General features: G+C 42.7%; 1 protein-coding gene across 2 annotated transcripts in view; it reads right to left on the bottom strand.

Annotated features, from left to right (window-relative positions):
- Nucleotides 1-16,241, bottom strand: part of SH2D4B (SH2 domain containing 4B) — a 106,712-nt gene that overhangs the window by 24,808 nt on the left and 65,663 nt on the right. For both annotated transcript variants that reach the window (XM_073353287.1, XM_073353288.1), the window contains one exon: nt 15,009-15,136. In XM_073353287.1, coding sequence (XP_073209388.1) covers nt 15,009-15,136 — 128 coding nt within the window. The remainder of the gene's footprint in view (nt 1-15,008; nt 15,137-16,241) is intronic.

The following is a 16,241-nucleotide window of genomic DNA, read 5'->3' as shown; positions in this document are numbered from 1 at the left end:
AGTAAAGATAATATCTCATTTGTGATGCAGCCTCATTACATTTTGTGTTCAGATGTCTGCAGCCTTGTTCAAATTAATTAAGCCGTACAGTGGAATGTCTGCCATTTTATTTCCAGATATTCTTATGCCTCAACCTTCCTGAAGAGATTTCTGTCAGTTTTGGCACAAACTTATTTTTATCAGCTTGCCATTTTTCCCTTTAGTGATCTACATACATACATCTAAACATCAAGCCTGCCTTTGAAAGTCAGTCCCAAAAGAAATACTTGCAAAACAACAGGTGCTTCAGCTTGACAAGAAACATAAGTCAAACAAAAATTCTGGCTATGAAGAGAAACTGTACCATTCAAATAAAGCAATATATTATACGAGCTCTAAAAATGCTGACAAGGCTTGACAAATACTTTACAAATGATGTAATCCTTATTAAAGTGCACTGGTTTAAAAATAAAATACTGATGTCTAAAAATGTCCATGATACAATTGTTTAATTTAAGTGTCAGATTTTGTCACTCAGTCACACTGAATTTATTGAGGCTACTCGAGGAGTAAGACACTATTCAAGCGTGAGTAAAAGTGGCCAAGCTTGCCTTTAAATCATTTTGATGTAATAAAAATGGAATATGCAGAAACATATGATGTATTGGTTCAATATTGACCTGTAAAATATTAATCACTACATTTTTGGATACTTGTGTGAGCACACAGGTAGTTAGGTAAGTAATTCATCTATTTGGATGGCTGCAAACACTGGCAATACAAACTCAGACCCTTATATAAATAATGTGCCCTGTCAAACTGGGAGGTACACAACAGGCACCAACAATGCAAGCTTACCCCATGCTAAACCTTATCCCACCACCATTATGCCTCAGCTCTGATATGAAGGAATCACTTCTAGAAATGAACATGTGGTTTAATTTCCAAGGAAATCCTCAATCTCTGTGCTGAGATTGCAATCAGTGGTATGAACTTTGGTAGAGGTAGCTGTTGTGATGTTGACGGTCAGGGGCTGATTCTCTATTGCTCTGTGCCTTGTGTAGTCATTTATCCCAGTGCAAAATGGGTGTAACACACTGCCATTCTAACTGTGTATTATATGCACTTTGCACAAGGCATGTGCAGGGCAATGGAGAATCAGGCCCTTGGCTTATAAAACTGGATAGAGACCACCAACTCACACAGGAGATTAAACAGCCTTCAAATGGAAAGGATAACTTTGAGAGACTTGTCATGTGATCTGGATCTAACATAGAAATGAACAGCTAAGATGTTCCAATATTAATCGTTAGTACAATCCCCCCCACCAATATAGCTTTAAATACTTATGAGACACCTCTTCCCCGCCAGACTCATTAAATGAGGAAAAAAATAATCACACTAATCTATATAATAGGAAGCCACTGGCAGATTTTGTCAAGCCAGAAAACAAGCAGCAAAATGAACAATAAAAAGAAATTTTAATCATCAGTTAATTGTACATGGAGCTAACTGATGCAGATCTTAACTATAAAAAAAAAACCAAGAAAAAACAAACTGGTTCTACTTATACAATACATTTTATAAGGAGCTCCTGCCTTTGTCACGGAGCATCTCCAGGAACCATTCAATAAAATCAGGAATTAAAAACAACCCACTCAGTCAAGGCTGTGGGAGCAGTAGCATTGCACCTTCCAATATCCATCCCTTGGGACAGAAAAGCATTATGATTCTGTGTTGTAATGTCTATTTCTTGACACTGTGACACTGCATTGAAGCTTGATGGTGCCACATCCTTATTTACTGACCCAAGATCACTGGGAAGATATTGATACCACCTCATCACATATCAATACAACCTTCATTCATAAAAAGGCCCTGTCAGAGGGTAGCTGGCCTTCTGAAGGGGTCAGGGACCCACCCTACCTCTGACAGGCTCCATAAGGGGGAAATGAGGGTGTAATTTACGGGATAACAGCATATCTAAGAACATTTTATTGGAATTAAATTGACCCTTGCTAGAGATGCAAAAGAGAAAAAGGTAATGTGAGACACACCTTTTGGTCCTGCCAAAATTATGTAGCATTGGGACAGATTAGGAGATGCCATTGATAAAGTTCGGAATTTAAAAAACCTTTCAGGCCCCAAATTCTTCATAATAAACTCTGTAGCAGAAACAATACTTTATATATTCCTGTAACTAATAAAAGTTCTTACCATAAAGGCAATAATAATAATAATTTTAAGTTCTATATGAGAATCCGAAAGCACTTCACAAACACTAAGCCTCACTTCTCCACTGGGAAACAGAGAAGTATGGTTTTGCTCTATTTGAGGGCCCATAAGGGATATGAATCAAGGTCTGCTTATACATGAAATCAGAAATAAACTTCTAAGACATAACCTGTAATTAGTGACTAGCATACAGATATGTCAGAAACTTCTGTGAAGTACCATTTTGTACAAATCATACGGGATGGATTTATCAAAAGGCAATGCCATACAGGAAAGGTTTTGCAGTTTTACTAACTGAACTATACAGTATGTTCAGCGTCTTTTGTTTTCTCTTCTCTTCCCATCCCCCAGTGTATTATTTAGAATTGCTTTGTCTTCACCTCAGTATTGATTTGCCAGTCAAAACAAAGGAAATGCTTGAGAGAGATAAATTCACTAGTGCAATGATCTAAACGGTAATATTGCTGGTCCAGTGTTGGACACTGAAATGTCTAAAGGTCAATTGGATAGCATGGTAGTAGGCAAAATATTTTATTACAGTCATTGACAAGTCACTAATTGACTAGAGAGGCTGATGTTATCCATTTTGTGTCCTTATTGCTTTGAGTTTATCTTGATTTGTACTGAATTGTACCCAAGTTGTTTTAAAAGAAAGTTACAATTTACTTGAAAATAATGAAATATAGGTCCAAATTCTCAGCTGCATCCAATCGGAGCTGGGCTCAGCAGCTAGGGGGAAGCCCCAAGTAACCAGTGGTAGCTTTCTGATTCTGTAATCCTTGCTACACCAGAGCTGGCTAAAATCAGAGCAGCTTGGGGGCTTACTTTAATCTATACCAGTTGGATAATAAGGGGAGGTCCATCACCGGGGGGCAACAGTAAGTTATACCTGCCCCCTGGCCCTGCCATTCTCCTAGGCCCCCACATCATAGCAGCCATCCTATGCTTATCAGGGAGAACTGGCTGCTTTCAGGCAGCCCAAAGAGTATGTCTATAATGCGATAAAAAACCTGTGACATTGAGTCTGAGAGCCAGAATCAGCCAGCTTGGGCTCATGGGGCTTGGGTGCAGGGCTATAAAATTGCCGTGTAGACATATGGGCTCAGGCTTGAGCCTGGGCTCTGGGACCCTTGGGCTCCAGCCAAGCCTGAACATCTACATTACAATTTTATAGCCCCATGAGCCTGAGTGAGCTGACCCAGGCACTGAGACTTGGTGCTGTGGGGTTTTTATCACAGTGCGGACACAGCCAGAGTGGCTAGGTTGCAGCAGAAGATCCAGCCCACAATTTATAGTTAAACTGGCACATGAAAGCAGAGGGAATCTGTTGAATAAGACACACAGCACAGTGACCGCTGGATGGCTAGCACAACTTGCACTGCACCCATCACAACTACTTGTGATTAAGTGGGAAGAAAACGCCATGTGTCAGCCATTAAAGGCAAAGATTTTATTCGAGCCACATCCTAGCTTGTCAAAAAGTGATGGCTTGGCAATGGCTGATGCACGTATTTCCAAACGTTAGAAATGAAATATCCTAACTGTGCTTTGCGGGAGGGAGTTATGATACAAGAGATTGTTTTAAAGAATCTAAAAGGTAAGCCATTTAACAGTAAGGATCTTCAAAGAAAAAATACACCCTCCCCCCCAAAATATACGCTTTATAAAGAAATGAATGTTTCCTGAAAGATGACAGACTTTACAATTACACAGACATGTCCATGGTGGACTTCAAAAACCGCCTAGGCTAATAATTTACATTGAACATCACATCTGAAAGATCATCAACAAACTGCCAGGATACCATCCCTTCTGCATACTCAGCGATGACTGGTCTCAGAGTAGCAGCCGTGTTAGTCTGTATCCGCAAAAAGAACAGGAGGACTTGTGGTACCTTAGAGATTAACAAATTTATTTGAGCATAAGCTTTCGTGAGCTGAAACTCACTTCATCGGATGCACAAAAGCTTATGCTCAAATAAATCTGTTAGTCTCTAAGGTGCCACAAGTCCTCCTTTTCTTTCAGTGATGATTGTCACTGTAAATCACTGTCTGGAGAGCTCGCTGAGTGTAAGGAGACAGATAAATGCCACAGTTAACATGGACCCCAGAATCCTAATTTTATAAGGGGACTCATAATAGTTAACTAGGAAGAAAACATATTATGATTTTTGTTTTCCATATATTTCCACAGGTGAAAAATGTTTGTTTGCTTTGGTCAAAATGTAATTTATATTATTACTTTGTCTGCACTATACACTTAAAATATGGGTGCACACATTTACCGTGTACAATACTAGCCTGATCTAAAGTCCTTTCCATTGTTTTCGCTGGCTTTGGATCAGACTTTATATGCATAGTATAAAATATAAATAAATTTGTCATATTGTACATGGATTTTTTCCCCTCTGTTCAAACTAATAGAAATTCCAAATAGATTTTTAAAAACACTTTGATGATGTGGTTTTTGGTAACTACCTTAGAACATATCTAAGGAATTTGAGCTACTAATTTTTCTTCTAAAGCACTTGGCTAGACTATGAAGTTTGTAATTAAAATTATTGCTTGTCTACTTGCTTAAAACATACTGATAGACTTATTTTTGTTTACCGAGTCCTAGACCGAGGTTTGACTTTAAGCACTCGTGAAAGTGACAATGGGACACTGTAGCACTAGCATAAGTCAATCAAGAGTGCTGGTAGGCACAGATCCTACTGAGTGCCTATTTGAGAGAGTAATTTTGGCTTAGCAAGATTCGAAAGCCATCATTCCACAGGAGCAGTGAGACTGATAGCTGCACAGCTTTTGCTTGGCAGCTGGATCAATAGGGCTGTCATCACAATGCTTTGCAGAATAAGGGGAAGGGGCCAGTCAGAAGACCACCTGCAAGAAAGCTGACTACAGTCTCTGGGCTTTGATTTTACTATAATATTTGCTGTGCTTTAAATGGGAAATATGCAAAGAAGTATAACTATTTTGGGGTTAAATACTGATTGTCCAGTTACATTTTATATTGAGTCCCTTTGTAAATAGCTTATAAAGAATTAGTAGATGATTAGTGTGATAAGGATGTAATAGATGTGTATGTGCATATCAAGAGCAGGTATTCTAGTTGTTTAGAAGCAACTATTTTTGTTTTGGTTTGTTTTAGTCTAAAAATGGCACCCCCTGTAATACTACATGTCTAAATAAATGACCCTGTTGTAATGTACTGATTAGTTTGCACACATATTATCTCCAAACATGACAGCAGAACATATATAGTCAGATTCAAATTACTTTTGTTCTTTTTTCTTTTAGTTTTGCTTAATGTAAAAAAAAAAAGGGGGGGGGGGGAAGGGATCCAGTGCAGGAGCATACCATTACCAAGGGAAAATAATAGTCTGATGCCACCTAAACCTTGGAATGACACGGATTAGTTTAAAACAAAACAAACAAAAAAAAAACCTTCCTATACTAAGGCAGTTCATACTTAGTGCACCTAACCTGTTTGTCTCCTAAACTTTGAACACACCCCGCCAGGCAAACATCTCTCTAAATCTGTGGTTACATTTGTATAATCACTTATTTTTAGCATCCAATATCTGTTCAGTAATCTCTTTCTAACCACCATCTACTTCTTTGGGTCTCAGTGAAACAGAAAACAAGGAAGATTAGCTGTTGTGAAGGGACAGGGAAGCCTGTTTTCACATTAGCAATTAGCCTATTCACATTAATTATTCAGTTACCTCACTCTCTCATTTCAGAGCAATAGCTCAGCTGCTCTTTTGTGCTTCCTCTCTCCCTGCTGCATGCCACAGCTCCTGTTACCTCACTTTGAAACTCTGCTCTCCTATAAGAGGGACCATGGGTCTAAAACATTTCTTCTGTTTGCCAAGAACTTCTCTATGCTGACACTTCTCAACTGTAACAGCACTAGAAAAACTATCTTAAAGCCTTCCAAAGGACTGGTCAACTAAAACAATTATTGAGAGCTAAGTAGAGTGACATACTGCCAGAAGTTCTCTTTTCTGAGAGCCAATCAAAAACACCTCTGGTTTCCAGAGTGAGAAGTTGAGAACTGAATCAGAGTTGATCAAGTTGTCAGGTTTTCTTGTCATATGTTACTGGAAACTAACCAGGCTTGAAACACCCATCATCAGCTACTGATAGCACTCAAGATTTAGCACATATTCACCGCACACTGTGCTGTCCTTGAAAAATACTGTCTGTATGAGCTGGTACCTCATATTTGAGTTAGATGACTGGGATTGATACGGTGATGCTAAAACTGTAGGCCATCTCCCAGTGAATACAGAGCTGGAATCACATCACTATCATTATATAGTGAATCCACAAATACATAACCTTGCAGGGGCATAGTGTCTCTTTTAAAGATACTCAACATAATATTCTCATGCTTGGGGATTACCACTTCAAGGGTTCAATAGAAAAAATTAGTGGTCCCCAGGAATTGCCCTGTCAATACCTCCACCAAAGACTAGTCAGATACATTTTCCCAGACTGACATGTCCCATTTCTGTGTACAGCAGTCCCTTTATAATATCTGGGGGGGTTATTCACCATGCCCTACCATGGTGAGATGTATATTCATTCCTATGTTCTGGATTCAACAATGATGAAAAGTGCTGGATTGTCAGTCCTGAAGTGCCCTGTTTATCTATGGAAAAGGGACAATATAAGGCAACAGCAGTGCATTCTTCCCCATCAATCCATGACAATACACTTCAAGCTGTTCAAGAGGGAGCCCCCAGAGGGACAAGAGAGTGATTAAGTCTCCAGACTGATTCAATCCGTGGTCTGTGCTCTAAGATTGCCAACAAGGGTGCCATTTAGTACTAATTGCAATAATGATTTTTGGGACATAGATAGGTCCACTTGGAACCAGATTATGACACTGAACAACCATCCCCCCAGTAGGGTGTGTCCCATTCACAGAGACCTGATCCAACAAGTCCCTGGGAAAGATGCCTATTGATTTCAATAGGCTTTGGATAGGGCCCTATCTCCCTTTTTTCATCACATGCTCCTTAACTCCATTTCTATGTAAACAAGTTGAGGATCCATCCCTCTGTATTCTCAAAAGAGCAAATCAAACAGGAAAAAAGCAGATGAAGTAACAGATAGGAAAATAGATAATTCACGTTAAAAAATGCCATATCCCCACTAGGGTTTACTTCATCTCATCCTAACATGTTCTGTTACCTATTAAGTCCCCCTAACCCCCGCTAGAGAACCAGAAATTGTGTTTTGTGAACAAACAAGCATACTGTATTTATTGCTGCATAAGGTCTTGATCAAATCAAACAGCTAAAATACTTGTGACCCTGAGAAAATGCTCATTTCAATAGAAGCTACAAGAAATCTTGCTGTTGCATCCTATCCCTGTGGCAGGGTTATTCTAAAAACAAGACACAAACACTCAAAAATGTTAGACATCCCATACTGAAGTAGTTCAGTCTGCAGAACCATCCTGTCTACTTACATCTGTCAGCGTTTCTTCCCACAAACAACATGGGAGAAGAAAGCCATGAGAAGGAATTCTTGATCTGAAATCAGAGGGAACACCATACTTTTGGGCTACGTTGTCTCTTCACCGACTCTCAGGACCTAAAGAAGATTCCCTTTCAAACACCTATTGACTGGACAGCTTGTTAAACTCAGCTCCTTCACTAATGGCATGTAATAGATATAAGACAAAAATGGTGTTGATAATAGTAATGACTAGGACATGTCCTTTCTACACTTGTGAGCTTGTCCATTGGCCTAATGTAGGTAGATCTGAATTACCCATCGAGGACTTCCAGATCTTAACTAAGGATGGGATCATTTTAGACTCTGGTTCTTGTTTCCTACATGACACTTGAATGATTTGAGAAAATCTTCTATATTCAGGAGTCAAACTATGCATGAGCCAAAATGTAGGGTCTGAGAGTTTGCCACAACTGAACTTTCCCAGAAATAACAAGTGACAAGCCAATTTTCATAGGAAAAGAGCTGCATGCCTAAGGGGAGTTTAAACAGAAGGAAGGAAAGAACAAGACAACACTGCAGACGAAGGGCAAAGTATTAGTATATAGTGATGGAGCAAGGCCAGATGGCTACACGAAAGTAGTGAGAAACAGGTATGTTAGCTCCAGGCTAAACAAAACCCTGTTACCATGGTAATCAACTGGCAGTTGCTCCAGGTTAATCAACACACCTGGGGCAAATTAAGATCCTTCTAGAAAGCAGTGGAGACAGCTAGGTTGATGAAGCCAATCAAGAGCTGGCTGGAACTAGTTAAAAGTCTCCCAGTTAGTCATGGGTCAGGAGCTGTAGGAGGAAGCCGTCCTGCTGGAGAAACTGGGTAGCACAAATCCTATCAGGCTCAAGGAAGGAGGCCCTGAGGTAAGGGTGATGTCGAAGTTGAGGAAGTGGGGAGCTGCTGTGGGAAAGTGGCCCAGGGAATCGTACTCAGCCTGTTTCAGAAAGTCAGCTACCAACAGCTGCTACTATTAGGGTCCCTGAGCTGGAGCCCACAGTAGAGGGTGGGCCCAGGCTCCCCCTTTCTCCCCCACTCTCTCTGATAAATCACAGGGTCTGTGAGACAACAGAAACTGTGCGAGGAAGGGTTGCTTCTTCCTACCTCCCTTGCTGGCTTATGATGAAAATGGTTCAGTAGTCTGTGACCCTTGCCTCTAGAGAGATCAGGGCTATGTGGAGGGTTACAGTGAAACTCTGAGGCTAGTGTAATCCACCTGGAAGCGTGGGACCCACTGAGACAAGGTCAGAGCTTTGTCACAACTGGTGTTAGCGGTGAAATCCATTGTTCACAGTACAAGCCATCAGGAACAGTATCCCCGATAATGTCACAGCAAACCTGGTGGCTGAACTTTGTGACTTTGTCCTCACCCATAACTATTTCACATTTGGGGACAATGTATACTTTCAAGTCAGTGGCATTGCTATGGGTACCCACGTGGCCCCACAGTATGCCAACATTTTTATGGCTGACTTAGGACAACGCTTCCTCAGCTCTCGTCCCCTAATGCCTCTACTCTACTTGCACTACATTGTGACATCTTCATCATCTGGACCCATAGAAAAGAAGCCCTTGAGGAATTCCACCATGATTTCAACAATTTCCATCCCACCATCAACCTCATTCTGGACCAGTCCACACAAAAGAGATCCACTTCCTGGACACTGCAGTGCTAATAAGTGATGGTCACATAACCACCACCCTATATACCCTATATACACCACCCTATATACCACATATACCACCCAACTGACAGCTATACTTACCTACATGCTCCAGCTTTCATCCAGACCACACCACATGATCCATTGTCTACAGCCAAGCTCTGTGATACAACCACATTTGTTCCAACCCCTCAGACAGAGACAAACACCTACAAGATCTTTATCAAGAGTTCTTACAACTACAGTACCCACTTGTTGAAGTGAAAAAATGGATTGACAGAGCCAGAACAGTACCCAGAAGTCACCTACTACAGGACAGGCCCAACAAAGAAAGTAACAGAACGCCACTAGCCGTCACCTTCAGCCCCAAACTAAAACCTCTCCAGCGCATCATCAAGGATCTACAACCTATCCTGAAGGACGATCCCTCACTCTCACAGATCTTGGGAGACAGGCCAGTCCTTGCTTACAGACAGCCCCCCAACCTGAAGCAAATACTCACCAGCAACCACACACCACACAACAAAAACACTAACTCAGGAACCTATCCTTGCAACAAAGCCCACTGCCAACTCTGTCCACACATCTATTCAGGAGACACCACCATAGGACCTAATCACATCAGCCACACTATCAGAGGCTCATTCACCTGCACATCTACCAATGTGATATATGCCATCATGTGCCAGCAATGCCCCTCTTCCATGTACATTGGCCAAACCAGATAGTCTCTACTCAAAAGAATAAATGGACACAAATCAGACATCAAGAATTATAACATTCAAAAACCAGTCAAAGAACACTTCAATCTCCCTGGTCACTTGATTACAGACCTAAAAGTCAAAATATTACAACAAAAAAACTTCAAAAACAGACTCCAATGAGAGATTGCTGAATTGGAATTAATTTGCAAACTGGACACCATTAAATTAGGCTTGAATAAAGACTGGGAGTGGATGGGTCATTACACAAAGTAAAACTATTTCCCCTTGCTTATTCTGCCCCCCCCCATCCCCACCCCACTGTTACTCTCACCTTCTTGTCAACTGCTAGAAATGGGCCATCCTGATTATCAATACAAAAGTTTTTTTCTCCTGCTGATAATAGCTTACCTTAATTGATCACTCTCGTTATAGCGTGTATGGCAACACCCATTTTTTAATGTTCTCTGTGTATATATATATCTTCCTACTGTATTTTCCACTGCATGCTTCTGATGAAGTGGGTTTTAGCCCACGAAAGCGTATGCTCAAATAAATTTGTTAGTCTCTAGGGTGCCACAAGTATCCTCATTATTTTTGCTGATACAGACTAACACGGCTACCACTCTGAAACATTGTTCACAGTGTGGCAGAAGAAAAAGAGGTTTAAAAAAAGGAGTGCACTGTGGTTTGGGGTTTTTGTTTTGTACCACAGTGGAGGAGGTGGTGAGAGCTCTGGTGCAAGCCACGGTGCCCCAACAGGAGGCCTCCCAGGTTCAGGCGATGGCGCAACAGAAGCCTATGCAGCTACTGCAGGAAACCAACCAATTTTTGGTGAGCCAGGCAACCCAAGATCAAGCCCTCCTGTGAGAGGTAGTGGACCAGCTGAAGATCTTCACCACCCAGGCCCGGCGGTCCAACAGGACATGAACCCTGAGGGCCACTGGTTGTCTGACAAAGATGACAACAGAAGATGACATAGAGGCATATATCCTCTCATTAGAGAGGACTGCTCAGCGTGAGGTGTGGCCCCAGGAGCAGTGGACCAGCATTCTCACACCCTTTTTGTGCAAAGGTGCCCAGAAGGCCTACTTTGATCTACCTGCCGAGGATGCTGCTGACTATCCCCAGCTGAAGACAGAGATCCTAGCCCGATCAGGGATGATGGCAGCAATATGGACCCAGAGGTTTCATGAGTGGAAATACCAGGAGAACAAACCTCTGAGATCCCAGCTATTTGACCTCATACACCTTGTGCAGAAGTGGTTACGGCCCGAGGTATGCAGTCCGGAGGAGATTTTGGAGACTTTGGTCATGGACCATCACATGCAGGAACTGCCGCCAGATCTCCGCAAATGGGTAGGCCAGAACGATCCATCCACCTGTCACGAAATGATCACGCTGATAGAAAGACGGATGACTGTGAGAGAACTGACCGATTTCCCACGGAAGGCCCCTTGTGAAGCAAGCACCTCACCCCAACCCTGGAAGATTGGGTGGCCAAACCCCCGGGGAGCCCTAGGTGGTCGAAGAGGGCGGCTGAAAACCAGCTAGGAACCCAGAAGGAAGGGAATGGCCTGAGGGGGGGAACCCTGAGACTAAACCCCCTAACCCACGTGATAGGGGAGTGACTGGAAGCAATTATAGACGTTATGCATGTGGGGAGTGGAGACACATAGCAGCACAGTGTCCCAGCACTGAGAAGCCTATGCAATGTAACTTGGGGGATTGGGAGGTTCCATGCTCCCTTATCCACCTCGCAGGGGTCGCAGTAGCCCCGCATAACTACACCAGGCTGGTGAGAATAAACGGGGTGGAGACTACAGCACTTGTGGACTCTGGGAGTGCTATCACCCTCATATCGGGTAAGCTGGTAAAAAGTAGCCAGCTGCTACAGGCCAAACAAGTAGCAGTGACATGCGTATATGGGGCCATAAGCTATTACCCCACCATCTCAGTAGAGATAGAGATTCAGGGGAACCCCATTGAGGTGACAGTAGGCATAGTTCCTAAACTCCCATATCCCATAGTCATTGGGAGGGACTATCCAGGGTTTGATAATTTACTTCTCCTGGAAAGGCTGGAGGCAGGAGGGGACAGTGAGGGCAATGACTTGTCACCGTGGGAATGTCAACCCCCGATGTTTTCTGAGATTTCTCAGGATCTGTTCCCTGCTCCCAGAAAGACCCGGAAGACCAAAAGAGAGGAAGGCCTTGGGAACCCAGATCCTGACCCAGGGCCAGAGGACCTCCCTAGTAGGCAGATAGACATGGACAGCAGACAGAGAAACTTTGACTGTGGAAGGTGAGCCAGAGGCTAGCCCCAGCTGTGACAGCGGTGAGCCGCTGGAAGAAGAAGAAGCCGGCCCCTGGAAGCTCAGGCAGGTTAGTCCTGGAGGAGAAACTTTCGGATGGGACCAAGCAGAGGACCCCAGATATAACAACACCAGGAGAAAGGTGGCTGAGATAGACAGGATACCTGTGGATGGGAAGGTCTACGGCCTGAGACCTTACTTTATAGTGAAGAAAGATCTCCTGTACTGGGTTGTGCAAATGCAGGAGCAAGAGATACAGCAACTTCTGGTGCCACGAAAGCACCAAAAATCCATATTGAGCCTTGCCCACAGTCACCTTTTTGGAGGACACCTAGGGGTAGAGAAAACCCAGGCATGGATCCTGCGGAGGTTCTTCTAGCCAGGAGTACACAAAGATGTCCAGCGGTACTGCACCTCCTGTCTGGAGTGTCAGCTGCATAGCCCTTGCCCACACTTGAAGGCCCCTTTGGTACCTCTTCCAATAATAGAGATAATTTTTGAACAAATAGCCATAGATCTGGTAGGGCCCCTAGAGAAGACAGCATGGGCCACCAACATGTACTAGTTGTCCTGGACTATGCAACCCAGTACCCGGAAGCCGTCCCCCTATGCAACACGGCTTCCAAGACAATAGCTAAGGAGTTAGTGCAGATCTTTGCCGAGGTTGGGCTACTCAAGGAGATATTGACTGATCAAGCTGATGAAAGATCTCTGTTCTTTGCTCCACGTACAAGCCCTACGGACTTCTGTATACCACCCTCAAACCAATGGCCAAGAGCAGGAAAGTGGTAAACTGGGATGAGAAAGATTGGGATACCCTCTGCCTTACCTCATGTTTGCCATCCGGGCGGTCCCACAAGCCTCCATGGGCTTCTCTCCATTCAAACTACTATACGGGCGCCACCCCCAGGGCATATTGGATATAGCCAGAGAAGACAGGAAGAGGAGCCAAATCCCGGAAGGAACACAGTCGAGTATGTACTGCAGATAAGAGATCGTATAGCCAGAGTTACGCCCATTGTATGGGAACACTTGGAGAAAGCACAGGAGACCCATTACAACCACCAAGCAAAGGTTTGACGGTTCCAGCCTGGAGACTGGGTGATGGCACTCGTGCCCACAGCAGAGAGTAAACTTTTGGCCCAGCGGCAGAGACTCCTAAGAAGTGATCGAAGTGGTGGGGGAGGTGAATTATAAGGTGTGGCAGCCAGGCTGCTGGAAACTGGAGCAAATTTACCACATCAATCTAAAACCTTGGCACAACTGAGAGGCATGCTTAGTCACCCAGGAGGCCCTTCCCCATATACTGAAAACTACAAAACATACAATTATTGCATTAACTAACTCTTAGAGAGATCCCATGTCAAATATCTGTATCTACAGGCCCATCTTTCATCTGCATTACTGCTCATAAAAAATGGAAATGTATAATATTTACGAGCTAGCCACTTCTTTCTTTTTGTTTGAAGCACCAAGCCATTGAAAATAGCAGCTAGCTGATGTGTTCTAAAATATTTAAGTAAGAACTTATGTATAGTGAGAAAGATTTGGAACCACAACCTGGAGACAGACAAGAGCTGACAATAATTGTATTTCTTCATTTTTTGCTTGTAACAGATGATTAGTTGAGATATGATTCTCCATATGTACATTTAACTTATTTATGCCTTGATAAGCAGGGAGTGAGGGAGGCTCACCTGTCAAAGAGCTCTCAAGGAAAGTGAGGGATTCTCTAAAAACACAACCCCATAATAAGAAACGACAATTGGGGTCAAACAAAGGTCAGGCCCACCACACCTACTATAATGCTCTAATTCCTAACATTCAGAGGAAAAGAGTATTATGACTTGGATCTAAAATACATTCAAGCTCATAAATAGAAGTTTTTGTGTCAGCTATGCTTTATACTAATAGCCAGAATGTTTGGTTCCCACCTGTATAATTACAGCAAGTATAAACTGTGTCTGTAATGCAAGATGAAAATGAGATTTGCATGTGTGCACGTTTAACCCATACACCTTTGGGGTGTGGTGTTCTGTCCCATCTAGTGGCACTGAGACGACTTAGAGAGAGAGAAAGAGAGAGAGAGAGAGATTAATGAGTTTGCTCTACAGCCTTAGCTAACAGCAAATTGGCTTTTCACTCATGCTGTAGAGGCTCATGTACTAAACTCCAGAGGTCCCAGGTTCGATCCTGCCAGCCAACGACCGAGGTCTGTCAGTGTTACACATACATCTGTCCCAAATGTTATTCAAGATCTCCATTTAAGCAGTTCAGGCTCTGATAATGCTGAGAAATAGGAGGACAACTGGTAAGTGTCACAAATTGGACTACAAAACAGAGGAAAAGAAAATGGGGAAGAATAGTCTCTCTATGATAAAGATAATGGATAGACATTACTTGTCAGTCAGAAACGCATTTTATACCAACCTCTGTAAGGAAGGTGAACAAGATTATTCCCGACTAGCGATGTGATTGAGAGTGCCTATTGTGTTTCTTTAAAAAAAAAAAAAGATATTTTGTAACCCACCACTTCAACCCAGAACGTCCTTCAGGCTCAATTATATGAAAGAATAAAGATAACTCAATTACCATGAAACCAGGGCGCAACAGCACAGGTGTTCCTCTCAAACCCAGCACGTCGTGGAAGCTGCTCCTCCTTGAACCAATGAATGAGGATTTCTCTGGAATTGGGTCTAGAAGGACGCTCCCAAGCTTTCCTACATTTAAAATACAAACAACGGGAGATATACGTCATGCAGCTGTAGTACAAAAAATAACTCGCACCATGATCATAGAGTAGGGGAAACAGAGGCTAATCACTAGAGTTCACTGGGAATATTTTCCTTCGCACAGCAAAAAAAAAAAAAAATTTAACAAAAACAACTGTTTTTCCCCCACTTATCAATTTTTTTGGATTTCATTGAATAACCAGATTTCTTTTGGGTAGGGAAGGTGCGGATTTGTTTTCTCATAAAAATCCAAACATTTTCGACAAAAGAAATTCCATCACTAAAACGTCAGTTTTGTCCAATACCCATTTTCTGTCAATAAGATTTAATGGAAAATGTTCAACCTACTCTATTATTCACTCCGATTTCTTTTAATTTTTCATAGACAAGAGATTATTATTTGCAGGCAGAAAACCTTACTTTTTACCTTTTGTGTGAATCCCCTGCAAGTTAAGCCAGATTCAGCCATTGTGACTGGCATGCCTTGACCACAGGAAAACATGGAGAGAAAACATTTCTCTGCAATGTCACTCTGAGGTGCCTTTCCTTCCCCCTACTTCTACTACTGCTCCACAGGTCTTATGTCCCTACTTATGCATCTTGTAAGTCCTCCGTTTCTGTTTAGCTCACTGCATTTTTCTAGCTCTCGCACCTTGTGCTCTACCTACAATGGAGCTATAATTTAATGATCCATATTTGCAGGCAACCTTTGGCTGCTGATTTCAACAGCAGCAGAATTAGGCCTTTAGCGTAAATGGCAGAACACCTAAAGCTGACCCCAAGGAGTCTCAGTTCAAGTGGCAAGACAGAGACCTAAGTCAGAATATCAATCGGATATGCTCTAAGGCTTGGTCTACGCTACAAGGTTTTACCAGTTTTCCCTTCTGTTGGCACATCCTTGCACACATCCATTCTCAGTTTTGAGTCCTGCCAGCAAAACCCATTCAAGCTAAACCACCTCCCCAAATGGCATAAATCCTGTACCAGCACCATTTCGTCAGTATAATGCCTGTGTGGATGCTGCATTACCTGTACCGGTACAAATTGTCCTCCGGCAAAAGAACTGCAAGGCCCCTGGTCCCACAGCAGTGAC

Source organism: Lepidochelys kempii, chromosome 7 (assembly GCF_965140285.1).
Source record: "Lepidochelys kempii isolate rLepKem1 chromosome 7, rLepKem1.hap1, whole genome shotgun sequence".
Classification (NCBI taxonomy): domain Eukaryota; kingdom Metazoa; phylum Chordata; order Testudines; family Cheloniidae; genus Lepidochelys; species Lepidochelys kempii.
The sequence above is the reverse complement of the archived record's forward strand: the minus strand, read 5'-3'. Positions and strand labels throughout refer to the sequence as shown.